We start from the raw sequence: 27,105 nt of genomic DNA on the forward strand, positions 1-27,105 counted from the left end.
CTCACATTTCTGGGAGCTGGGAAGTCCAAGATCTTGGTGACGACCCCCTTCCTGGTTTCCAGATCAGAGAGAGAATGCAAGCTCTCTTCTCTTCTTACAAAGGCACTAAACCATCATGGAGGCTCCATGCTCAAGACCTCATTACCTTCCTAGAGGCCCCATCATCAGGTACCATCACACCAGGGATTATAGTTTCAACATATAAATTTTGTGGAGACTTCAGTCTGTAACATCGTATCTTACAGCTTGATGAATACGTAACAAATCTAAGGCAAAACTAGAAATTGTTTCTGTAGCTGTTCCCCCCACCCCCCCGAACCATAGGCTAGAAAGGATGATGATGAGTTTCAGAAAAGGTAATGTATTTTTTTAGTTTATTTAATTTAAAATTTTTAAAAAAATGTTTATTTTTTGGGAGAGACAGAGTGTGAGTAGGGGAGGGCAGCGAGAGGGAGACACAGAATCAAAAGCAGGTTCCAGAGCCCAACACATGGCTTGAACCCACAAACATGAGATCATGGCCTGAGCCAAAGTCGGATGCTTTACAGACTGAGCCACCCAGGAGCCCCCAGTCTATTTAATTTTTAACATTACAATTTGGAAGATAAACTGTTTACCGTAATTTAACTTAATACTGTAATTTAATATCAATATTAAAGAAATGGGCCATTTGTTAACACTAATCAACTTATACTTGAATGGACAAAATAGCTACTAGGGAACCCGAAAAGCTGTTAAGAAAAAGAGGTTTTTGTCTAAATGTATCTGGATTGTTTACTTATATTATAAAAATTACCACTTGAACAATATTTTTTAAAGTCATGTCTTCTTGATACGGTTTAATATTGTTAAATAATTTTTGTCTAGTTTTCATCTGTTCAGACATGTATAATCCGAGTCTTTCTTTCTCCATACAACTGCTGTCATCTTGAAATGGAGAACTCCTAAAGTCAACAAAATGTTCAAATTTTTCATAGGTGCATTCTGATGTAACTGACTCTTTTGCATAACCTACAGCTTAGACCTTAGGAGTTTTCAGAAGTTTTATGGGAATCCAGAGAGAAAAATAAATGTCTGCATTGGCACTAAAACCAACTTTTTGCTGGCATAATTGATTTTTGGTGTTAACATCACTTTTCCCAATGGTAACTTTGCGTAATTATTTTCACAGAAGAATACTGTTTTAAAACTCTTTTAGAATGTGCATTTTGGTTAAGTCCAGAGATTCACTAGAAAAGAATCCTCAACCACATGTATTTTAAGTATAGTTATATACAGTCAGAAGCATCATAAGGCCAATGTTAATAATGAAACATGAGTTCATTTTATTCAAATATTGTAACACTAAGTGTCTTAGATTTTATAAGACTTATTATAACCTTGAAATTCTTAGTTTTTAAAGGAAATAAAGACAATTATTTGATGCGCATAAAGTTTATTTGGTGTATCTATCAATTTCTACAATAATACAGTTGGCCAGAAACAGTTCCCATAAGTGTGCATCTGGAACCCAATTCTAAAATGATGTATTCAGTATGGTATTTTGCAAGGCTAGAAAAGGAGAGAAAATCAAGATTTCACAATATTGGTGAAAACTTTTATCATGAAATAAATTTAATTCTTTAGTATTCCATCCATCTCCTATCAGAAAACAGCAAATTATATTGTTAGGTGTATTATTTACAATGAAAACTTGGAAGACTCAACAAAGCATCAGTAAGTTTATCAACAGAGCTAAGAAACAACCCCCCCCCCTTTTCAGAGTCCCTTCCTTTGAAATGAAACTTGTATATAACCTTAAGCACCAGCTTGACAATTTAAAGTTTTCTTTCAGTTTTATAAAATATTCCTGCTTTGAAAAGCAAAGTGAATGTAAAAATGTGAATGTAGTTAAACAAATCACTGGCCTGGATACTCTTTATTGCAATAACTGCAATGTTTTACAACTATATTCACTTCTTTGAATGAATCTGGTTATAGACTTGAAACAAAGTATTTGCCTTTTGTTTTCAAAAATTCCCTCAAAAATTAATCATTTTGGAAACTATACATTTGTATTTTTCATTCATAGTATTTAAATATGCAGCTTGGTCCTTGGAGATTGTTACATAAAGTCCAGCTTCTTGGATAATTTGTTATATCAAACAATAAAAAACCCTAACCTACCAAAGATATTACTGATGTTAACAGTCATGTATGTAGAACATATCATTGTACCCAGATTATCCTGTTAATAGGTGCTTATACTACTAATGTACAGTTTATGAAACTTAATAAATTTCCATCCATTATGTAATGAAAGCTCTAAAAGACCCTCAGAGTTCCTGCACTTAAGAAACACTAACACTATTAAGGCATTACTTAATGAACAGACCCTAAGGAATGTAAGTAATATGCCGGTAGGAGAGCTAGTCATATTTTAAGGCAGTCAGAAGATTCATTTTTTTTCACTTTAAGGCTCTTGCATACTTAAATTTTATTCTATGCAGGCATTATTCTGTATAATTTAAATATTAAATGTCATTTATGGAAATCAAAGCCTTTATATAAAGAAAATGGACGGTTTAGACTAGATTATAACACCTCTCCCCCAAGCAATTTTTTTAAAAAGAGGATTTCACATCCCTTTGGAGAACTTCTTCATGATCAGAAGCTGGCAATAAAGTTACAAAATATAACTGAAATGCATTACAAAAGCTCTGTCTAGTCATACCAAGCCACATTATATGTAGTCCATATTTAAAATAATAGAGCAACAAAAACTTTTTTTGATTACTTTTCATTGTATAATACTTTAACCTTAATTTGGCTGTATATAGATTCTACAGTTTACGTTGCAAATAAAGCTTAGTATTTCAAACAAAAGTTTCAATATTCTATCAATTTTATGTGGTAATAATACATAAAACAGCAAGGCTTTACCTCATTTACTACCCTCAACAATCCAAGTGTTCATTAAGTGAAAATAGCAGAAATGTAGTTAACTTACTACTTGTTTTGTTCAGTTTTCTGGTAACTTATAAAAGTACAGAAATCTAAATATATTTTAAAATTAGGTATCAGTTGTGTTCATAAAATTAATATGGTACATGATGGTGCTAAATTAAATAGAAGCAAAGGGAAAAATCTCTTTAGGCTCAGAAACAGCTTTTGTGTATTTTTGTTGTATTTACAAAATTCATAATTGTTGAAAATAAACGCCTTATTTCAGTAATAGAATTCTGTGATGTAACTTCTCTATTTCTCTACCAGTTTCCAATATAATTTGCTACTTTCAGGGTTTAGAAATATGTGTCATTTATTATAATTTTATTCAAACAGTATACTTAACTACATTAGATTTCTACATGAAAAAATATTACCAGGGAATTTTAAATTAACTTCCTAATTTTTCAAAAGCAAATAAACTTATCAATTAAAAAATGTTAAATGTGAAGACACATTATGTACAGGATCTTGTATGCTACAAACGATGTACTTAGACACAGTGAAGTACTTAGACAAAAGATTTGAAAGTGATCTTTATATGGAAATATGAGCCTGGAGATATGCTATTTTCTGAAGCAGTATTAAGTTAATTATTTTTCAAAGAGCAAAGTAGATCTATAGTTGCAAACAATGGCTGAATAATTTTACCCAAAGGCCACAAAATTTCTGCAAAGATCTAACACAAATGATATACGATGTGACTTGTTTTGGGGAGAAAATACACTAATCCAATTATTGTTCCAAGAGACCTGCCCATTATTAACTGGAAAAAAATATGATCTTAAATCTACATGGAGCAAATGGAAATCTGCAAAAAGATTCATCCCAAACCTAACTATGGGTGATTTTCCTGTCATTCATTTTATTATCCAGGTAAGAGCAGGCCAAGAAACAGAGGACAAAAATGTCAGAATAAAGTAATCTTAAAAGAAAAAAATGAGATATAAAAGTAATCTTCCAACAAATAAGATCAGGGAGCAGATATTAGGGAAATACTAAATAAAATCTGTACAGTAAACGCAACTAAATTCATAGTGTTATCTTTTTTCTTCCTCATTCTTCCTTGTGCATGTTTGCAATGAGCCTGTATGACATTTCTCTAGAGAGGATATTGCTTTAACCAATCACCCTAAACCTGTGGTATACAAGAATAGAATTATCCACTTTTGATAACATACTGTAAGGCATCACTTTTTAAGAAATTTTTATTTGTGGATATGAAATCTTTAGGTCAAATTAGAGTAGGTCCAATGAGTGATCACAATGATTTCCCTTCAATTATGGGTTAGATGTACTTTTAAAATGTTTTGTACTTAACTGTCTGATCCTCCAACTCATTCAGGAATTTTGCCTTAAGTTTCTAAAACGACTTTATATTATTTTTGCAAGATCTCATAAAATGAGGGCAAAAGCCTGACAAAATTAGATTCTATCATTTGTGGATTTACCTGTTATTTTAAAAGGTTAATCAAGTGCTTACTAATAGTGATTCTTTACTTAGAATATGTTTGTTTTTCTAGGTCTCTCCAAGTGGATCTTAGACTTGGAATAGTCAACACTCATTTTCACTATAAACATTTTTCTTCCACATTTTCCCATTCAGAACAGGAAGTTTGTTAAAGCGACAAATTATTGAGCCTATTGAATGATTTTTCCAAAAGTTTATTCAAAATATGTTAACTCCTATGAAGAATGTTTTCAATTAAAAAAATTTCTAATTTGCATTGCAAGTCCTCCTCCTAATTTAAACTTCTATATAAATATTAAATCATTGATTTTTCTAAGACCCAATCATCATCTAGGTTACATTTTAAAGACAACAAAATTGGTAAGTTAAATTTGTCTACAGTCACATTCCTATGTGACTTGTTAGATAAAACAAGAGGTTCCAAAGAGGTTAACACTAAATTCCACACACTAGCATCTTCCTCACTAGTGTTCCCATGAAACTAAACAAAATAATATATAATAGTGTTAATGGAATTTTCAGGAGGTTTCAACTAATAAGCTAGGGTAGGATTATAAGATTAATTTTAGTTTCACTAATTACAACTATCTCCTGAAAATATTTACATATTTTCTAGGAAATAAAGTTCTTATTTTAATTAGGATTGATTTTTAAAAGCAACTATTTCCCCTAAATATTAATGTAGCAATAATCCTAAAAGTAATTTAGAAAATAAAACTTTTTTTATCACTTGAGTACATTTTACTCATGAGGTAAAGTTTTAAAATTTTTTCTATGGGACTATGTTACATATACAGCAACACAGGTTATTAAGACATTGTGCTTGAGAGTTACTATGAGCTAGAAAAGTATACATGTTCACAATTTCTGTTTTACTACTGCTAAATCAATCATGTATATACATTATTTCCTAATACCTAAAAAGAGAAAAGTCTTGAATAATTTTATTTCACCCATTTTGTGGGGAGATGAATTCTGGAATGGGAATGAAGCACCCAAGATTGCTAGATTTAGTGCTCCGAAGCCATACGCTTAGACTTTGTATCCCTAAGCTACAGATAAAAATTAACTTTTAAAAATTTCTAAGGTATTTTCCAGCTCTAAAATTTCATGATTTGAAAATAGAGTTCCCTTCTATAGTGGCCCCCTTTCGATTTTCTTTCTCTTTCCTAAATCTTACCCTAATCCATTTAATTAGATGGACCTAAATATTTCAAAAAGGTGACATCTAATCTTATTCCTCTGATGTGTTGAATATTACTATTAGTTTGTGAACACCTAAAAGCACTATCTGACCAGTACAGAACTGAAGGAAAGAAACTTTTATGCTATATTCCAGTTAGCATTTCTATTAGGAATAAAAAGTTAGACCGTGTTGTAATTTTTAAGGTCTTGGGTTTACTTTGAAACTTCAAGTGCTACTCTATACTAGGCTCTTTAGGTTCAATCTGGACATAATATTTTAATGGATCAAATGTAGCTAACACCTTACATCCAATGCTCGACAGAGGTTAAGAACAGCATGGTGTCAGAAGTGATGTGTGGGGGTGGGGGCAGTGGTGGGGGTGTGTGCGCACTACTTCACTGACAACAAAAAATCAGATGAATCACATATGCAGTTTGCTACCAGCTGCCCTGAAGGAATGGCTACATAACAGAGCCAGCATTAATACGTCAAATAAGTTTGAGAGGGACACTTTCTGGTCACTTCCAGAGCCCAAATTTCTTATAAAACAGAAGGTATCTTCACAGATTCTAACACTACTAGTTTCTTCTTTGCACTCAAAAACCTCTAATTCCCAAGTACACAAAAGGCCATAATTTAAATTTACTAGTTTGACTTTTTACATGACAGTGAGAAGGGCTTTATAAATCCTTAACAAATCATTATTATGAAAAGTACATAAAAATTGAAGTTTTACGATAAACAACCATGATATAATATAAGCAGATATTGGCATTTCAATAGGTTAAACCACGCCAGAAAGAAGGGACATTTGCTTAAGAAAATAATGTACTTCAGTGTAGTGAAAAGGTTTATACCCAAATAAAATAGAAAAAAAATGTTCTTACAAATTAGTTAGTGGTAATGTGTTACTCAAAAGTTGACTTTCAAACCTGAAAGACCTAGCTTGCTTTATTACTTGTTTTACAGTACCGAAAAAGAATGTTTTGTCATAATGAACGGGCAAAAAGATAAGTCAGTGACATGTTTACAATTAGGAAATAACCTAAAACCAATTTACAATTGGCTAAAAAAATAAAGGTAATTAGAATGATAGCTATTTCAAAGGAAAAAGCTAATCTGGTTATAGTTGAGAGTTTAATGGTTATACTTTCAGATTTATGAATGGGGGAGTTAAATGCTGAAAACTGTATGTTGTTTTCATTTAAGAGTGTATAAAAGAAGCAGCGTGACTACATGTGGGTATGTTGCTATTCTTTAGCAGAAGTCGTGAAGTCATGCCCCACTCACGGCAATAAAATGCACCAAAACAAACAAAACACACACCAAACAGCCCCTCAGCTGACACAAACTTTACAGTCTCTTCTCAGGGGTCTCCAGCATGTTTCATGTTAATGTTAACAATCCTACAGGTGTAAATAAAATATCAGATTCAAAGTATCTTTTTCATTGAGTATGAAAGCTGCTGTTTATGTGATCTTAGAAAACTCCAAGGAATTTGTAAAACTCATTCATAATTTAATCAAATCTTTTTTTTTTTTTCTTCTAATCCCTTGGTATAAAAATGTGCAGATGAAGTTCTTATTCCATCACAGTTACATGGTCCAGTGCATTTCAGAGTTTTTGGACATTCCCAAAGCTGTCCTTTCCCACTGCAAACATTTAAGAAAATTTTAAGCACTTATTAAACAAGTGACATGATATGGAACTACTTACAGTTTTGGCTCTTAACTTCTTTTTAAGTATAAACGTGATTATTCACCACAGCAAGACTATTTGCCTATTTTACAGTATCTATCAATAAGAAGTCCTCTACTAGACAGAGGGAGCTACAGTGTACTCTGAAGCTATTTCCCAAGAGCTAGTTTAGTAGACAGAAAGAACTCTGAGCTCATCTTATTTTTCCTTCTTCTTTTTTTTTTGTTTTGTTTTTTGGTAAGGTAAAATTCCCATTATGCACCTACTGCACATAAACATTATGCACGTATCATCTTTCACTGGATTAAGATTAGCTGGGAAGTAGCTACATATTTTTAGTGAGATCACCGATGGCAGTGGACCTCTTAGGTCATGCTGGTGCTTATGGTTAAATCACATCTAATGTGAAATTTCGAATTACATCCAGAGCTCCAGTATCAAAGCCACACATATCCAACATGCCTCTGTCATCTGGGTCTGCAATGGTAAAACCATTTGATGTCATTCCACAAACAATCAATTTAGCTGGAATGTCCATTTTCTGCAGGAAGATGAAAATACACATTAAAAACATTGTAAGCAAAAGCAAACAACCTCCAAAATTAAAACACTTCAAATTCTACCAGAGCTTTTCTTCACAAAGTCAATTTTTTTCCCTCTCCATAAAATCTGTTCATCTTTCAGTGTCAGACTCTGTGATTCCAGAAAAACAGAAAATAAAATTGTGTAAACAATCTGCCTGAAATTCTTGCTTCTGTTCTGTGGTCCAGAGTACATTCCTAGGCAGCCTAGAGACTTTCTACTGATGAAACCTGTCAGGATATTTGAGGGCATCAGATATTTTTACTAATCTATCGAACACTGGGGCCAGTGTGTGTGGGCATACAGAAATATTTCCCTGTGATTAACGACTTTAGGCCTATGATTTTGTTTTATGTACATGTATGTATAAATCTATAAAACATATATATGTCACATGAAAGAACCTGCTCTCTACAACTTAAGGTTAAAATAACTGACTTTTGAAGATAAACCAGCAATCGTAGAGTATACACTATGTCAGAAACCATAATTAGATCTCTAAGTAATTTATCTAATATAGTTGTTATAACTCTAAAAGGTAAGTAGTACTGTTTTTAAAAGTTTATTTACTTTGTGCAGGGCGGGGCAGAGAGAAAGAGAGGGAGAGAAAGAATCCCAAGCAGGCTCCATGCATGCTGTCAGTGCAGAGCCTGACACGGGGCTCAAACCCACAAACTGTGAGATCATGACCTGAGCTGTAGTCAAGAGTCAGATGCCTAACTGACTGAGCCGCCCAGGCTCTACTATTAACTATTAGTACTATTAACTACTATGACCTATACTGTAGTATTAATATACTACTATGACATACATCAGTTAAATAATTTGCTTAGGTCCGCAGTGAGTAAAAGAGACTCAAGACTCAGAACCCAGGCTGCCTTGACTCCAAATTCTCTTCTCTCACTTGATCTCAACTTAAACATATTATCAGTGTCTCTAAGAGCGTTTTGTAAAAGCACAGTCTGACTCTCCAGTTTCTGACCCAGCAGGTCTCCCATAGGGTCCAGGCATCTGCACGTCTAACAAGAACCCACGCTAAGCGTCTGGCAGGAAAACCACATTTTGAGAACCAGAGCTCTTCAGCAAGTTCTGTTTCTCTCTCCAGTCCCACTAGCCATAATTCACAGGCTCGACAGTCATAGGCGCCTAGTGGCCACAACGGACACTGGAGAGAACGCTTCCATGATTTCAGAGTCCAGTTGGAGAGCACTTATTAGAACACAGAAATAGCCATAAAACTTGTAACACTGATTATATCTTTGCTTTAATTTTATGTAGTCCTTTAACAAAGCTCACAAATGATACTTTAACTATTACCAAAAACAGTTTGCACACGGTATTTTTAGCAATGTACAGAATCAGAACTAGGTGAAGTAAATCATGTATGTATAGCCAACACTTTTTTATTTCAAGTACTGCTTCTTCCAGAAGTGGTGTTGTATTCCTATACAAAGCTACAGAACGATCTTGGTTTCACTGGAAAAACACAGTGAGTATTTGAGAACTGTTTGGGGTGAGAAAGAATATTTAAGGTTTTACCTTTCGATACTCCCTCAGAGCAACAGCAGGATGGACTCTTCCAGCAAAGGTCTCATTGTCAGTGAAGACCATGAAGACATCAGCGGCTGTGCTTGTCATCTGCGCCCAGATCATTGGGAGAGAGCAATCAGTGCCACCTGCTGGGATCTAAGGCCAAACAAAGACACGGATTAGAATAAAAGTGCCCTCGTTTCCATACTGAGATGTCGGACATGATTAAATATTTAAACATGCTATTTTTTACATTATCACTTTGCTTAGAGCAAATACACAGATCGTCTCAAAGCATGGGTATGTATTTTTATTCTGCGCTCATGAGAAAATTAAGATGAAAGTTTGTTCTCATGAACTTACTAATAGAGATATAAGATTATTATATAAACGTTAAGTAAACCTAATAAAACTGTTCTGTACCTGATTCATAGCCATTAAAACCTGCTGTAACGTCATATCTGTAGTCACCGGACATGGTACCATTTCATCTGAAAAAGCAACTATATGAGAATCTTTTTCTGTCCGTGTGACAACCTGAAAAATTCAAAAGCGGTGATTTTTAGCAGGTTAGAGTGAAATAAATACAATATCTTGCTTGAAGTTCTTAAAATTCATCTTTAAAAGCTTTATAAATATACCTACATTACCATATGCAAACAATATACTTAAAACTTTATTTTTAATTATCTTTAGATATGAAATATTTAACTGAAATGAAAATGTGCCAAATAAATGAAAAGATAATCCTTGATCATATCTAACTTTGTAGTTTTGCCCCACATTTAACATTTTTTAGGGCGGCAAAAACTCTGAAATGGTCTTAGGTGTTCTCACCATGCACATTGCTGCTGCAACTGCGCTAGCATTGAGCACACTACCCAAAACTCTTTGGTTCATAGAAGCACTGACATCAACAGCCAGCAAGAAACGCTTTCCAGTTGGCTCCACTGTCTAAAAACAAAACAAAACAAAAAATCATTAAAAACAATCACAGAAATTACAGTTAAATTTCTAAAACTTGCATTATCATTCTTTCACTCAAAAGACTTCTAAAAGGTCTTATTTTTCATTACCAACTGACAGATATTTGAAAATGTTTAGCCTTTTTTTTAAAAGTTTATTTATTTTGAGAGACAGCAAGGAGACACAGATTCTGAAGGAGGCTGCAGGCTCTGAGCTGTCAGCACAGAGCCTGACGCAGGGCTCCAACCCACAAACCGTGAGATCATGACCTGAGCTGAGATCAAGAGTCAGGTGCTTAACAGACTGAGCCACCCAGCTACCCCTAGTTGTTACTATTATGCTGGATGGCCAGAATATTTTAAAACCAAGCATTTTAACTTACAGTTCTAATGTAGGATTTTCAGTCCTAAAAAAAAAAAAATCACTTCCCATAAAGACAAGAGATGCCCTACTGATTAACAGAATGACAGAGGACCAACTCAAAGGGAATAAAAAATTTTTAATTTGGTATTTCAAAACATCAAAATGATCTTATAAGATAATTGGGTATTGCCTAAAGATAAGGAGAAATTCTTTACTTAAGCTTACAATGTTAATTACATATCCACATTTACATGAACTATGGAAAAACAAAGGAATATCTAATAAAAATGGTTAAACTATTAGCATTATCTTTAAAATGTATTTTTATAAAATATATTAAGTCCAAATTGGGTCACTGGTTATGAAACAATAAATCGAACCATTACCTTAAATGTTTTGTAAAAAGCGGTATCCAAAGCTTTCAAAATTTCTTCATCAGGGCGCCACTTCAGTTTTCCTCGGAGCCCATGACCTGTTTTATAAGTTTCTGATGCAATTAAAACATGAAATGGATGTATACGAGCCTAGAAACAAGACAGAGACAGAAAGAAAATAAAAATTCAAATGAAAAATACTCATTATGTGTCTTTAGATTTGTTAACTGTAGCTAATAAATATGTTTCATAAAGAAAAAATGAGGATACATTAATCTTACATTTCAAAATCAAGACATAATTTGGCATAAGTCTCAGAACACCTAAAAATGCACTAACCACATTTCCAAAACTTAGGTGCTGACTTTTTCAATTAGTAGTAGCTAACAAAGGTTAATACTTACCTTTTTTAACAGCTTTTCATTACATAGTTTTTCACATACTAAAGATACTTCTGAATTTCCTGGTTCAAGCACTGAATTAGCAGTCATCTTTCCTAGATTCCTTAGTAACGCAGTAAGAGGCATTTCTTGTAACAAAGCCTTCCATACCTATTGCAGTAACACAGATTGAAAGGTGGAAATGAATCAGGATGGCAACTGTATCAATAATAATAACATATTCTTTAAGGCTTTCTTTTGGGGTTCAAAGTATTTCCCAAATAAAAATTTGTGCACATTGGTCAAAGACTTATCAAATTAACTTGCTCTTCACAAGAGTAAGAAAGTGAAGTATATTTTATGAAGGAACTACATAGAAGAATTTTATTTATTTTTAACTAACAAGGCAAATTAATCAGGTTTTCTGAAGCAGAAATAACACTTAACTGAATGCTAACTCCATCTGGGCATGGTATTAAGTGTTTTAAATAAATATTAATTTCAAGATATATTTTACATTTTTGTTAAAAAGAACTGAATGTATAGTTACCCATATAAATCACATGTCATAAATTACTTTTATACATGTAATAAATTTTAATATCTAATGCATATCATAAATTATTCATGTTTAATCACATGCTATAATATACTATAATTTACTTACCTCTTTAGACTTTAAGTGATTTGTTAGAAGATGTTCCCTAACTAATCTATGCTCTTCTATTAGATGAATGACTTCCAGTTCATCTTTTGTGCGTTTCACTTTCTCTACAGCCTCCAGATACTTTAATAATTTTTCAGTCTCCACGGAAAGTGCTTTTTCTTTATACAATTCATGGACTTCTTTCCAGCCCTTTGTAATATATTTGGTCACAATAGCAAGTCCTTTAAGAAAATAAAGAATTCAAACAGCATGAGACTACAGTATGTGATAGGCATAACTAGACAGAGGAGCTTAACTTTTTAAGCTCTGAGGCTGCTTTCTGTGATATAGACAAACACATTTAAGCCAATGGAGTCAAACGATTTTGGTTATTCCATCATAATAGTTTTAATAAGAGGCTCTGAAGAAAAATCTCCTATACCATAAGTAATATTATTATGAAGGTTTTTTTTTTTTTTTTTGAGACACCGGCATTAGAAATTTGGGTAGACAATACTTATCTTAGGTCCACAATCTCAGGACAATTCACAAGTACAGCTCTGTCTCAATTAATCTTTCACTTGTCCCTTTCTGCTGCTAAATAAATAAGCATTTATAAATAGCAGAGGTTAAGTGGAAGGTAGGTAATTTCTAGTTTTTTTTAATAGATGACAAAGTATTATAGTCCTAGTTAAAAAAGGAAAACAATGTGTTCATTTCTTCTATAATTTCTTAAAATTTTTAAATAACTCCTTTTAATGGTTGAAAGAGTTCTAGAATTGCAGGGTGAGGAAATTTGGGTTCTAGGCGATATTCTGCCAATAGATGGCTGTGTGATCATTCTAGGCCTTCGTTTTCACTTCTGTAAAACATGGAAGGAGAGGTTTGAGTTATCAGACTCAAAAAGATCTATGGGGTAAATGTTGGTATAATAAACTAATGAACAGGCCATGTAATAAAGAGTGGTTATGGCTGTGGGACTAGAGGGGCGTCTGGGTGGCTCAGTCAGCTAAGCAACTGACTGCCGGTTTCCACTCAGGTCATGATCTCATGGTTTGTGAGTTCGAGCCCCACATTGGGATGATAGCACGGAGCCTGCTTCTGATTCTCTCTCTCTCCTTCTCTACCCCTCCCCTGCTCATGCATGCTTTCTCTCTCAAAATTAATAAATAAACTTAAAAATAAAAAAAGACTGCGGGACTAGAGAGTATGCCCTGCAAATGTTTTAGTGAAGTTCTGGCTTAGTGCTGCCAAAAAGGGTATTTTCAAAAGTATCCGGAATATGTGTTTTTATGTGATGTCTTCTGATGTTTTTTAAAGTGATATTAGCAAATTATTCATTTTTCCCTAAAATATTGTACAGGCCAAATAAAATCCATCTCTAAGGCAGATTGAGCCTATGTGTTATCCCTAGTCTCTAATTTAAATAATTTGATCAAAAGTCAATATTAATAAGTAGGAACTTCTAAAGTACTGTGCCTTGTTATCTTCCAGATTTTAGTACAAAATCTTATATTGTCTTAAATTACTGTTTCATGTGTAAGCATGTCTTCTGTTTGTCTTTCCAACTAAAATAAAACTTTCTTAAAGGCAGTCTTATTATTTTTATCCTACCCAAGTCCTATGCTGGCAAGATAGTAAGTACAGAATAAAACCTGATTAATTAAATCACATTTGACTTTTCTTTGTTTTAAATACACCTTTCAGTTAAAGTATTAAAATATTACTTAATTGGGGGGAGGGGGCATCTGGGTGGCTTAGTCGGTTAAGTATCTGACTCGTCATTTCGGCTCAGATCATGATCTTGTGCTTCATGAATTTGAGCCCTGCATCAGTTCCAATGCTGACAGTGCGGAGCTGGCTTGGGGCTCTCTCTCTGCCACTTCCCTGTTCGCTCCATCTCTCTTAAAAGGAATGAATAAACTCAAAAAAATTAAAAAAAATATTACTTGCTCAAAAAAAAATTACTTACTTGCTGGCTTTGAGTTTGATTCTAAAGTCTTTTCACTCTGAGAAGCCTAAGGATCTCTTATGCCTGTACATACTGCTATTATTGCAAGATTTTAAGTATGAGTTCTGCTCTCAAGAAATTTAGAATTAAAGAATACTTTTGTGGGAACTAGTTTAGGGAACATTTACTAATTCCTCATTTTATCGACCAAGAATTCAAAACCCAGAATGACTATCTGCACAAACTCAGAAACCAATTTTTCCAATTACAACTAGCTCTTAGCGCCACACCACCATCTGCTGTCTCAACAGACAAACAAAGGTGGATCCGTCCCTATATTCTTCTTGTACTGAGTCAAAATTTTAAAGTAAAAAATTAAAGCATGAATATTTTAAGGAAAAACACCCACAGGTAAACATTTTTACGACTTTAGGTTGGAAAAGGCTGTTCTAAATCTAACAAAACTCAAAAATCTATGAATAAAAAAACACGTTTCATTACATTAAAATTCCAAACTTCAGGGTGCCAGAAACCCCAATCAAAAAAATGGAAAGACAAAGAAAAAACAGGGGGGAAAGTACATGATAATAAAGTTATTAGTTCCTGTGTCCCAAGTTCTTAGAACAGTGGCCATCCATAGTAGATGCTCAACAAACATTTGTTGAATGAATAGTGACAATCAATATTAGGAACAGCAACTCAATGGATAAAAGGGCAAAGATACAACATGTTCCACAACAAATTACAAATAATCAGCAGCACATGAAAAGATGAACTTTTGCCCACAAACATAAATTCAAGTAAGATGTAATTTTTCACCTATCCTATTAGTAAAGATTAAAAAACACTGGTATTAGTCACTATTCAAATGTCGCGAAACTGGCCACTTCTATATACTCTTTGTGGGTTTAGTCTTGATAAAAGTAGTTATGTTATGCAAATTTTTTTACTGTAGTATTTTTGTAATAGTATGAAAAACCAGAAGCTACTTTGCAATGATTTCTACTGACTTGAAGAAATACCAATCTGCTTTTAACTGAAACAAAGAACGTCTAGGGGTGCCTGGATGATTCAGTCAGTTAAGTGTCTGATTCTTGATTTCAGCTTAGGTCCTGATCTTATGGTTTGTGGGTTCAAGCCCTGTGTTGGGCTCTGTGCTGACAGTGTGGAGCCTGCTTGGGATTCTGTCTCCCTCCCTCTCTGGCCCTCCCCTCCAACTCAAAATAAATAAATAAACATTAAAAACAAAACAAATCAACCAAACAAAACAAACCAAAGAAGGTCTATAAAAATTTTTTTAAATAAAGCAATGTATTTCTGGGGAAAATCTGGAGTAATATACAATATATACAGTGATTTCTTTTGAAGGGCAGGATTCTACTTTCTGTATTATATTTTTATGTATTATCCAGGTATTTTAAAAAAAGCATGTAATTTCTAATAAAAAAATCAAAACATCCATGTGTTTGTATATATAAACATTTGCAACAATTTACTGCTTATATTTCATTTTAAAAAGTTCATTCATAATAAAAAATGATAAATTAGGAATTCATGAGGATTTGTCCTTTCAAGTTCATTTCTGATATTAAAAACAGCAAATTTTGGACATACTGATTTTTGTGGATGTTCATGCTTTACATTATTCTTGCCCAAAAGTTTTTATTCTCCTTCCACGAAGGACTAAGTAATTATCGTACATCCAACTAACTTCTCAAAAGTCTCTTCCCATAGACACAGAAAAACTGCCCCAAGTTACCATATCCCCTGGCTGACTGCTTGGAGACAATTAACATCCTGAATTGTTAAGGTCAGCACTATTTCAGGCAGCCTTTAGGTTCCATGGAACATATGTCCTAGGAAGACAGGGAGGGAAAGAAAAGTCATAAGGGGCCAGAGCAGTACGGCCGGGCTCGCTGCCCTCTCCTGGCTAGGAGCTGCTTTGCTCCCTACAGCTTTCATCCTGGCCGTGCTGGTGTCACAGTCCATAATCGCTTGCATAAGCATTCTAGCTAGCATGGTGACAATTTGAGATCTAGAATATTAAATTAACCTGCAAATTTGTCATTTGATTCTTGATTAGTAGTGTCTGGATCGCCTGTGGTAGATGCTTAATTCCAGGGTGGCATTAAACATTTGAATTAGTCAACCAATGTGTTTTGAGAATGAAAGGCTATTTCAAATAAAATTTTTCTATTTACTGAATATCTGCAACCTTCCCCAACCCAGAGATCTCATGCTTACCTTCATTGGAAGGTTTAAGATGTGACAATCTTAACAGATCTTTGTGAGACCAGCCATTTCTTTGTTTATACTTGGTCACAGCCAGAGCCAGAGCCATGCCCCCCTTTCCATTGTACCAGTCTGCGACTGCCTTCCGGAGGGCACGACCCCACATGCCACATTTCATGCTTTCCTTCAGATCTTTCTTAAACTGGATAAAAGTAAACAGATGTGTAGGAATGCGACAAACTTCAGAAACCGCTTTGAACGCTGCCTGTTTTGTGCTCACGTCGGAACACTGGGAACAAATGGCAAGTGCGAAGAGCATAGGCTCTTGCTTCGCCGTTCTGCCTTCTTGACTAAATGACTTTATTTCCTGTATCACTTCACATCCTCTGCCATCTTCAATCAATCTAATTAAAGCTTCAGCATTTTCAAGGCCCAGCTTTTGTTCTTTGATATAGTAAGTCCCACCTTCCGAACCAAAACATAAGAACCGGTGTAGTCGATTCATATCAGTGACTTGCCACACGTATCCCCCTTCGGAGTTGGTTATCTGCGTCTCGTTCAGTGGTTGCATTTGGTTTACGGATTCCTCCATTGTTCTGTCTTTTAGGAAACCTATCGAAAAGCAGAATGTTATTATAGTTAGAAAGAAGCAGTAAAATTGTAAGAAGGAGGACATTTATTTTTATTAATGTGTGCTTTTTGAAATCTATTACAAAGTCTTTTAACTTAAAAGCATTTTTTAGGCTCATTAAGTGGCAGTATGATAACCAGAAACAACAACAAAGAGGTTTTATTTTGGAGGTAGAAGTTTGTTGCTTCAGAGACTAAGCAGGCAGTTTAGCATGCGGTCTGGAGACCCAGAGAGAACAAAAAAAGGGGCAAAGAGAGCAGCCATGGTAGCTGAGGCTAAGAAAGGTTTTACTCCCCGAATAACTGTGTACACAGTTTTGGTTGCATATCCAACATCCAGTCCTTCCCTCCCTTTTCTTCCTGGCAGTAATGACCTTTAGGGGAGGCTAGACCTTTTTCCAGCCCTATGGGAGGAATCTTGGTTGCTCTAAGCCAGTGGTTCTCAAACTGTGTGCATCCAAAGTACCTGAATTACTAGTTAAGACCAGAATGGTGGATTCCATCCGCCACCCCCAAAGTTTCTTCCTTAAGTTAGTATGTCTGGGGTGAAGCCTACACCTTTGTACTTATCACAAGTTCCCAGGTGACTGTCTTGTTTCTTTTGCCTTGTGACAAGTATAGGTGATGGGCATGTAACTGGCCAGTGTGCAGTAAGTCTCAGAACATTTCTGAGGTTTTCCTCATTCTTAAAAGTGGGCTTGGGCTCTTATCAAGAATGCCCCCTTTCTACCCAGAGACATTCAAAGTGATGCTCAGAGTGTGGCAACTGTCCTGAGCCACGGGGAGGCCAGTTGAGGAAGACACATTCATTTATAAGGACTGCAGAACAGAAAAAAAATTAGAAGGAATCTGGGTCCATGACACCGAACAACCTGGAAATGCCTTTCTTAGAAATTTCCTAATATACCATAAATGTATCCTTATTGTTTAAGCCATTTATAAGTTTTCTGTTACCTGTAGTTGAGAAACATACTGATTCACATCCTATTAAGTGTAATTTACATGATCTGCAACTACCTATACGTTCTTTCTGCCATTATATCTAAAGCTACTAGCTGTATGGCAACAGTAGCATTGTGTATCTCCTAAGGGAGCAACCACAACTGTCCCCCACTTTTCGGTCCACTGCTACTCTCACTATATAGAGTACAGCTGCCTATCTAGATGCCCCAAGTCTCCTGTCTATAGCATTATAGTGCATTAGGTTTCTCCCCATGGCAAACAAAACAAAACAACAGAACCAGAGATAAAAGCTCAACCAGCATTTATTGCATATTAGGTGTAAGACATGAAAGAGATTCTTGTCCCACTAAAAAAATTTTTGTTTATTTAAGAAAGAGAGCACACATGCATGTGCATGCATGTATGTATGTGGGGGAGGAAGAGAGAGAGAGACAGACAGAGAGGGAGGGAGAGAGAGAATCTCAAGCAGGTTCTATGCTCAGTGCAGAGCCTGACGAAGGGCTCAATCCCACAACCCTGAGATCGGGACCCAGGCCGATATCAAGAGTCAGAGAGTTGGGGTCGCCTGAGTGGCTCAGTTGGTTAAGTGTTTGACTTTGGCTCACGTCATGATCTCATGGTTCGTGAGTTCAAGCCCTGAGTCTGGCTCTGTGCTGACAGCTCAGAGCCTGGAGCCTGCTTCAGATTCTGTGTCTCCTTCTTTCTCTGACCCTCCCCAGCTTGCACTGTCTTTTGTTCTGTCTCAAATATCAACAAATATTAAAAAGGAAAAAAGAGCCAGAGAGTCAGATACCACAGAGTCTGCTTGGAATTCTCTCTCTGTTTCTCTCTGCCCCTCCCCCTCTCACGCTGCCTCTGTCTCTCCCAAAATAATAAATGTAAGAAAAAAAAGAGTCGAACACCTACCTGGCTTAGCCACCCAGGTGTCCCTAAAAAGATTTTAAATGTTTTCTGTCCTGCCTTCAAAAAAGCCCACATTCTAGTGAGGTAAATATACACACAATACAAAGCAAACTGTAATTAGGTGCTCTAATAGGAATGTACTGAGTCAGCTGAGAATAAAATAATGCTGTCTCCATAAAACAGGAAGACTTGTGCAGAAAAAGCAAACTAAAAAACTGGTATATTGAGTTTGGAGGAGTGTATTCCAGAAAGGGATTTCTGAAATCCTGCTGTCTTTAGATTTTAGAAAAAGAATGAAGTATACTGGCGTAGCTGTAAAGAAATGTTAACAGATAAGGCAGTAGGTTAAAGGGCAACACAAGGTAAAAGAAACTTCGTACTGAAGAGGACACAAACTTGAGCATGTTTATATATTGTAGGGAAGACGTAAGATGCAATCTTTGTGAATTTTAACAGTTAAGAACTAGTGAGTAAAGGGACCTTTAAAGGTGTAAGAGAAGGTGGGGTGCATAGACTTAAAGCGAACCAGGAACTGGTATCATGGACCACAGGGAAGAGAATTTCAAGGAGTCAATAGCTGTCCTGTCAAATGCTCAGAGATTTGGTAAAAGAAGTCTGGAACACTTCTACTAGATTTATCAAACAGGAGTGATGAGGAAGGGCAGTTGTAGTGGAGTCCTGCAGGAAAGACCCCGAGCAAAGTGACATTAGGAGGGGTGCCTGGGTGGCTCAGGAGGTTAAGCATCGAGTCTTGACTTTGGCTCAGGCTAGGATCTCACAGTTGAGAGACGGAGCAGAGCAATGAGCCCAGTGTTGGGCTCTGCGCTGGCAGGAAGCCTCTTCTCTCTTTCCCTCTTCCCCTGCCCCACTCACACTGTAACAATAACAATAAAACCAAATAAATAAATAAAGCGAGGAGTACACAGTGAGGCAGACTTCACAAATGGACTACTCTTTTACAGAAGCATAAAGGGAAGGTAAGAGAGATGAGAAGACACTGAGCTTCAAGCTGAAGGATTCAATTTGGAGAGGAACACAATAGAGAAAGGATGTTACTGAGGGGATGAGATCACTAAAAGTGAACCAGAATGAGCTTTAGAGCATCCAGGTGGAGAGTGGCCTATTGATAGTAAGAGACACCTCTTCTCCACTAAGGGGGAAGATGGTTTTGAGAGAAGAGGAATAAGGAGATTGAGGGAAGTCTGGCAGGTAAGGGAGCAATGAGGTTGGGCCTCAGAGAGGGGAACACATCGTGATGTGGAAATAAACGCATGGGACAAGGGAGAGCCTCACATTCTGAAGGTGACACGGGGCAGGGGACAGTAATTTGAATTGTGCTGGAAATAATCAGTGTCATTATGAGGCCTAAGCCTCATATGGTGTCACAGTGTAATTAATGATCATATTATATTAATCAACACGGGGCAGGGGACAGTAATTTGAATTGTGCTGGAAATAATCAGTGTCATTATGAGGCCTAAGCCTCATATGGTGTCACAGTGTAATTAATGATCATATTATATTAATCATTAAGGACTGATTTATAGTTACTGAGTGCAGCATAGGCTGAAACTGCTGCTGCAGTAATGATGCTTCTGCTATTTATTCTTACTCCCTTTTCAGTACGGCTTTTTAGCTGCCTTTTAAGAAGGATAGGAGGCCTCTCAAAGACTGACACCTTAACTGCTAATTCCCAGTAGAAAACTTTCTATTATTTTGACCTTTATACTGCACTTAACATTGCTATACTCATCTTTAGCTTTTATTTATTTTTTAAAATATATATATTTTAATGTTTTATTTATTTTTGAGAGAGAGAGAGAGAGACAGCGTGAGCAGGGGAGGGTCAGAGAGAGAGGGAGACACAGACTCGGAAGCAGGCTCCAGGCTCTGAGCTAGCTGCCAGTACAGAGCCCAACGCAGGGTTCGATCCCATGAACCAGGAGATCAAGACCTGAGCCGAAGCAGGACGCTAAACCGACTGAGCCACCCAGGCGCCCCACATCTTTAGCTTTTAAGAAATACTCCTGGGTAGTACTTTAACCTGGCTTTTCCTGCTTATTAGTTATATTTTTTAGATGAATCATACTGAAGTATCCAATACCAGATTATGCTAATACAACAACTCTCCTGAACCAAAGCCCAAGAAGTGAGATTTAAAGGTCCCAATCCAAATCTCAATGTTCCCTCCCATTTATTATTTTTTGTGAGCATGTCTGGCTATTATCTTTAGTTCCACTAAGAGCAGGGACTGGGTATCCCTTCTCTGAACCTAGGACATCACTTTTAAGTAATTTGTAACATACACCTAAGGATAACTGAGCAATATTAAGGTAATTTTATGAACCATCTAAGAATTATGTATGATTGCCTTTTTTCCCCTCTAACTCTTGAAAAAATAAGTCTCAACATGAGCAATTAAAAACATAATTCAAGGTGGCGCCTGGGTGGCTCAGTTGGTTGAGTGACCGGCTTCGGTTCAGGTCATGATCTCATGGTTCCTGGGTTCGAGCCCCGCGTTGGGCTCTGTGCTGACAGCTCAGAGCCTGGAGCCCGCTTCGGATTCTATATCTCCCTCTCTCTCTGACCCTCCCCTGCTCACGCTGTCTCTCTCTCTCAAAAATAAACAAAACACTAGGAAAAAATTAAAAAAAATAATTCAAGCCTTTAAGATAAATTCTTTAGTCCAAAAAATGTACTGTATACAACAAATGGATATACAATAAAAAAAATACATGAAAAAGTTATGAAGAGGAAGTAATGAATACTGAGTAAAAATGTCTTCTGAATAGTATTTCTTTGTTAAGCCTTTCTAATGCATTTAGTATTACGTAGAAATATCTTGTTGAGCAAGCAGCAAAAAGAACTTTTAAATCTATGAGAGATGCCTAAGAAAAATCCCCAAATGTAATCCTTGTAATCCCCATTATAAGAAATGCAGTTACTTATTCACAGCTGTGTCAATGGAATCTTGCCCTTGCATGTATTAATGACAACCATGAAGACATACCCTTTCAACATTTCTACAGGAAAAAACGCTCAACTTTTCAAGTAGTTCTTGGACTATTCTTTCCAGGATGCAACATTAAACAGTGGCACAGATAGCATGAATGGCCCTTCTCTACTTGCTTGTGTAAACTTATCAGAATCAAATTTTCACAGTTAAATATGAAAAGCAGAATGGCAGTACTTCTAAGCCACTCACGTTGCACCTGAGTGCTGATATATAAATTACTTTAAAATTGTCTGGGTGGTAAGACACTGGTATAATAAAAGATATATCTAGTTTTGGTCCATGTATCTTGGTAAAGTTTCAAAAATCCTTGGAATTTCCAGATCGATAAGAGCCTTTTTGTTATGCTTAATGTGGTGATTCATTCTGGGCTTCAGGCTGGGGGGTGGTCACCAGACAGACTAATCATTTGATCAGAAGGTTGGAATTTTGGGCCAGATCAAACTCCCAGGAAGACTATGGGGACCAAGAATGGGCTCAACCACACAGTCAACCAATCATAATCAATCATGCCTAGTAATAAAATGCCATATACAAACTCTGAATATCAAAGTTCTGTGGTGCTTCCTAACCGTGAACAAATTGATGTGCAGGGAGGGTGACCAGCCAGGATTCCACACAGAGGGTATTGCTCTCCTGCCCCAGACTTTAGCCTGTATGTCTTCCATTTGACTGGTCCTGAGTCATATCTTTTATATTGAAACTGTAACCATTAGTATAGTGTTTTTAGTGACTTATGTGAGTCATTCTAGTGAATTATTGACCCTGAGGGGGTTGTGGGAAGCCCTGAATTTGTAGTTGGTTGGGTAGACTAGGGACCCTTCTTATAACAGGTGTCTCAAGAAAGGGGAGTCTTGTTGGGGATCTTGCCCTTTAACTTGTGGTGATGTGGGGAACAAAGGCAGAAGAAAAAAAAAATTAAATTTCCTTACAACTTACAGGCCATTGACAAGTCCTTAAGACAGGCAGATTGTCATTCCTCTAGCAGCTCAGCTGCCTCATAGTTGACTTTGCTAAGGGCAAAAGACAATCTTATTAAGCCTGAACTCTCAGGATCCTGTAAGTCTACTTAACATAAAAATTCCTTTGGAAACTTCCTTTGTCTCTACTACCTGCCCCTCCAAGATATATATTGGCAATTATACTCCAAGCTTATGGCCCCTTGATAGATACCCGAAGGGTCTCATTACTGAGTTTTTACTAAACAGTAATAAATGAACTTTTCCTAACAGCAGCTAGTCTCTCAAGGTTCTGGAAACCTTGTTTCTAAAATACCTTCCAGACTAACCCCCTCCTCCCAAACTGAAGGTACATAATCAGTTACTCATTACAACCCCAGTGCAGCTCATTCTGCCCATGGGTCCAGTCCTCATGCTTTAATAAAACCACCTTTTTGCACTGAAAACATCCCAATAATTCCTTCTTGAATGTTGTCTCCAAACCTCAAAACTTAAAACCACATTAGGGGGATCATAAGCTAACTCTGGAACTGAACTGAATTGCAGGACACTGAGTTGGTCAGAGAACTGGTCTCAAAACAGATACCAAGGCACAGGGACAAAAGAAAAATAAAAAGATAAACTGTACTTCATCAAATTTAAAAGATGTGTTTCACTAAGAAAGTATAAAGAGCCCAGAGAATGGGAGGAAAATACTTCCAAATCACACCATAAGGAACTTGTATCTAAAATACATATTAAAAAAACTCGTCTTTAATAAAATAATAACCCAACTAAAAAATAGGCAAAGCATCTGAGCAGGCACTTCTTCAAAGATGAACAAATGGCTAATAAATACATAAAAAGATGCTGAATATCATTACTCATCAGGAAAATGAACATCAAAACTGAAATGAGATCCCACTTCACATTCACTAGGATGGCTACAATCAAAATGACAATAATAATAAGTGTTGGTGAGGCGCTGGAGAAATCAAGACCCTCATACATTGTAAAATGATGGATCATATGGTAACTCTATATTTAACCTTTTGAAGAAATGCCAGACTGTTCTCCAAAGCGGTAAGGGGTTTTTATTTGGGGTGAAGATGTTCTTAAATTAGTGGTGACCGTTCACACTGAGATAGAGAAACTAAAGCAACTCCATGAAGAACAGCATTTTTGCTCCTTTTCCTGCTTCTACACTTGCTAGGACCTACACCCCACCTTACACATGCTCTATACTTCTAACACGAATAATGTACGCCCTTTCTGTAAGGGTCAAGGAGCTAATGATTTCTTTGGAGTCTTCCAGCACTGCAGATAGGAGTTAAAGGGCAAAGGTGTCATGTATGTTTTGCAGAGCATGGACTCCAGATATCCTGCCGCCAAGATCCCAAGCTCCAGGGCACAAATGACTTATGCATGCATCCTTGTTCTGACCAGTTTCTGATGCCTGAGAAGACACGTAGGCCAGACCACAATCCTCAACAAAAACACCAGAGCCCAAGCAAAACTGAGACTGCTCTCCTTCCTTCCCTACTCTCTCAGATACTCTGTATCTGTCCTCTCTGTATCTTCAGTAAGTTCTGCTCTCACTTCCTCTCAGCTAGCGTTTGATGTCTATCCTTCCTAGAGCCAAGGATCCTCTTGGCTGGTCCTGCAGGACTCCCTCTGGGTTCACCGACCCAGTCTGCCTATGTCAACACAAGTCTGTGAATATACTAAAACTCACTGTATTGCATACATTAAAATGGTGAAGTTCAGGACATGTGAATTCTGTCTCAAAAATCTGTCATTAAACAAAAACTAAAAATTGGCTATGTTAAAATATATCTGGAAAGTTATTTAAATAGACAGTCAAATGATATTTAACTCTGTATTTCCTACATTAGAAAGCAATTTGAGATAAACACAGATATATACAGTATCTTAATTTCCCCTTTTCTCAACTCCCATCACCTCCCCTCTCAGAGCTTAAGCTCCGCTGTCAGTGAGGTCAGAGCCTGGTCATCAATTAATCCACTCCTGAATAATCAAGTGTTATAAATCCAGATTAACAACAACAAAAAAGTTAATTCTTTGGGTTGGCCTGTCCTATCCAGAGCTCTTAAAGCGCACCATTCCAGACTCCAACACAGCTAAAGTTTTAAACTTCCGTAAATTAAAATTTGTGGAAGAATTAAACAGATCACAATATTTTTAAAGACATAGCCACAATTGGAAATTGGTTGTGGATATTTTATACATTGCCCACTTCTTTACTTCTTAATATTGACTGCAAAATCAGTAAATGCCAGCAACTATCATTCAGACTGCTGGTGTCCCCGAGTTGATCATGTCACATGTGATGCAAGAAAACGTGGGGAGGACCTGTGGCAAACATGACAGAGTCCCATCCTAACGGCACGCACCTTCAGCCAATGGTTGCCATGTAGTATGGACTTTGTATTAGCAAATCTTCTCATTTTTCTCAAAGACCCAGAAACCTGGATTTCTTGAAATGCAAATTTAGGATTATATGTGAAAATAACTGAAAAAATTTTAAACCCTCTTTCTGGTTACTTCTAGGTGTGTAAAGGGTTAATTTTTCAGTTTGGTGTTTCTACCACAGCCACCGTGTTCATAAATAAATGTTAGTTATGAGTCATGTATTTATTCAGCACAGAAACCTTTCAAGTTCATGGCAATATTACAGATTAAAAAATACCACACACTATCACAAACAGCTCTGGGCTCTAATGACACTCATTCTAGGTATGGTTTATTAAGGAAATACAGCTAGACTCCTGTGCCTCATACACTTTCCCATGGGGACAGAGCCTCCTAGGGACAAACTTCCAAAGTTTCAAATTAAAAAAAAAAAAAAAAACCAAGCAAACCAAACACTTCATACAAATCTGGATTTCTACTCCACAATATAGTCATGACTTTGTTTTTTAAAGTAATCTCCAGGCTCAACTTCGGGCTCTAACTTCCAACCAGGTCTAGAGTCCGATGCTTTACCGACTGAGCCACCGGGGCCCCTCACAGCGTGCTCGCTTTAATATAAAAACTGGTCTGCTGTTTCTCTCAGTAATATTTACCATGTTTATTGTGCAGCTTCACCTAGTCCAAACCACAACGCTCGCTAACTCCGATGCACAGGACACCTGTTTGACAAGCAAGGAATCAGTTTTGTCTTCCAAAATATTTTTTTCTGGAAGCCAAAGGTCCTTCTTGGAACTCAGAGCTTTAAGGAGTGATGCATAAATACATACTCTTAAAGATTTATAATTTTAGCACAGGCCTGCTGAATAAGGGCATTTTCACTGTTTAGCGAAAACAGACGTTTTTCGTTTTTGGCCTAACTCATTTAATCTTAGAAACCTTAACAAATGTTTTTCGATTGATACATAACGTTTTTCCAACCTAATTTTCTTTGAGGCATCGCTCCCCCTTACACCTGTCTATCATCCCCACGGATTACAGAATAGATTTTACTCTTCTCTTCATTCCCTCGAGGATAAGTTCGCCTTCTGTCTTTCCACCAAGATCCCTCTTCCCAAACCCCAGAGTCGGGGCAACGCCTCCCGTCGCAGAAGCCGCAGGAGGAGGAGGAGGAAGAGGAGGAGTAAAGCGGGGCCTCCGGACGCCGGCCTGTGGAGAGCTATGGAAGCACAAGCCGGAGCGGTCCGGGATTTGGGAAGGGCCCACCCTCGGGAGCGTCCCAGCCCGGCCAAGCGAGGTTGTGCACACAGCGATGCCCAGCAAGAGCAGGACGCGGAGGCAAGGCGGTGGAGAACGATGGTCTGGCGAAGGGTTTGCTCCGGCCACGGTCGCTGGGATGCGGGATGAGGGATATGGAGGATCAGCTAAACCCTGCGCGTCCCCGGCGCCGCTCAGACCGCACAAAGGGCCCCAGCCGGCCTCCCGCAGTTTCCTCACCTGTGCTTGCCGGCCGATCCTCCGAACCCGCAGGGCCACCAGGAGAAGCCCTGCGAGGCGCGGGAAAACGACTAGAAGCTGCTGCAGCCCTCGGGGCGGTAACTGCTCCAACTCCACCGCCGCCGGGGCCTGCAGGTTGGGCTACCGGGAACGAGCCCCGCCCCTCTTCTTTTGCCCCGCCCTCGCTCCGGACTGGCGAGGATCCCGGATGTTACCTCCTCCGGCGCACTGAATCCCCGCCCGCCCTTCTCAGGCCCCGGCCCCTTCCGAATCCGCTACGGGTCCTGCACGGCCTAGGAAGAGCTTCGCCGTCTCCTGGGTGGCTAGAGCGTCCTCCCGCGCTTAGTCGCGCTGCAGGTGACGGCGC

At 37.3% G+C, this 27,105-nt stretch overlaps 2 protein-coding genes across 5 annotated transcripts in view; one reads left to right on the plus strand and one right to left on the minus strand.

Annotated features, from left to right (window-relative positions):
- Positions 1–1,301: 1,301 nt before the first annotated feature.
- On the minus strand, positions 1,302–26,904 carry RO60 (Ro60, Y RNA binding protein). Of its 3 annotated transcripts, XM_029935631.1 has the most exons (10): positions 26,739–26,904; positions 16,377–16,976; positions 12,203–12,423; positions 11,560–11,706; positions 11,168–11,305; positions 10,290–10,406; positions 9,876–9,989; positions 9,462–9,608; positions 7,803–7,881; positions 1,302–7,294 (listed from the first exon to the last, which is right to left on the minus strand). In XM_029935631.1, the coding sequence occupies exons 2-10, from the start codon at positions 16,954–16,956 to the stop codon at positions 7,257–7,259; spliced, it is 1,581 nt and encodes a 526-aa protein (XP_029791491.1). In that variant the 5' UTR covers positions 16,957–16,976; positions 26,739–26,904; the 3' UTR covers positions 1,302–7,256. The 3 variants fall into 3 exon arrangements, with proteins under 3 accessions (XP_029791491.1, XP_029791490.1, XP_029791492.1); XM_029935630.1 differs by having other exon boundaries at positions 1,302–7,881; XM_029935632.1 differs by lacking the exons at positions 16,377–16,976; positions 26,739–26,904 and adding an exon at positions 15,892–15,954 and having other exon boundaries at positions 1,302–7,881.
- The window catches only part of UCHL5 (ubiquitin C-terminal hydrolase L5), a 40,706-nt gene continuing 40,047 nt past the window's right edge, over positions 26,447–27,105 (plus strand). For both annotated transcript variants that reach the window (XM_029935633.1, XM_029935634.1), the window contains exon 1: positions 26,447–27,095. In XM_029935633.1, the coding sequence (XP_029791493.1) occupies positions 26,645–27,095 (451 nt within the window). In that variant the 5' untranslated portion in view covers positions 26,447–26,644. The remainder of the gene's footprint in view (positions 27,096–27,105) is intronic.

The sequence above is a fragment of the Suricata suricatta genome, chromosome 3 (genome assembly GCF_006229205.1).
Source record: "Suricata suricatta isolate VVHF042 chromosome 3, meerkat_22Aug2017_6uvM2_HiC, whole genome shotgun sequence".
Taxonomy (NCBI): Eukaryota; Metazoa; Chordata; class Mammalia; order Carnivora; family Herpestidae; genus Suricata; species Suricata suricatta.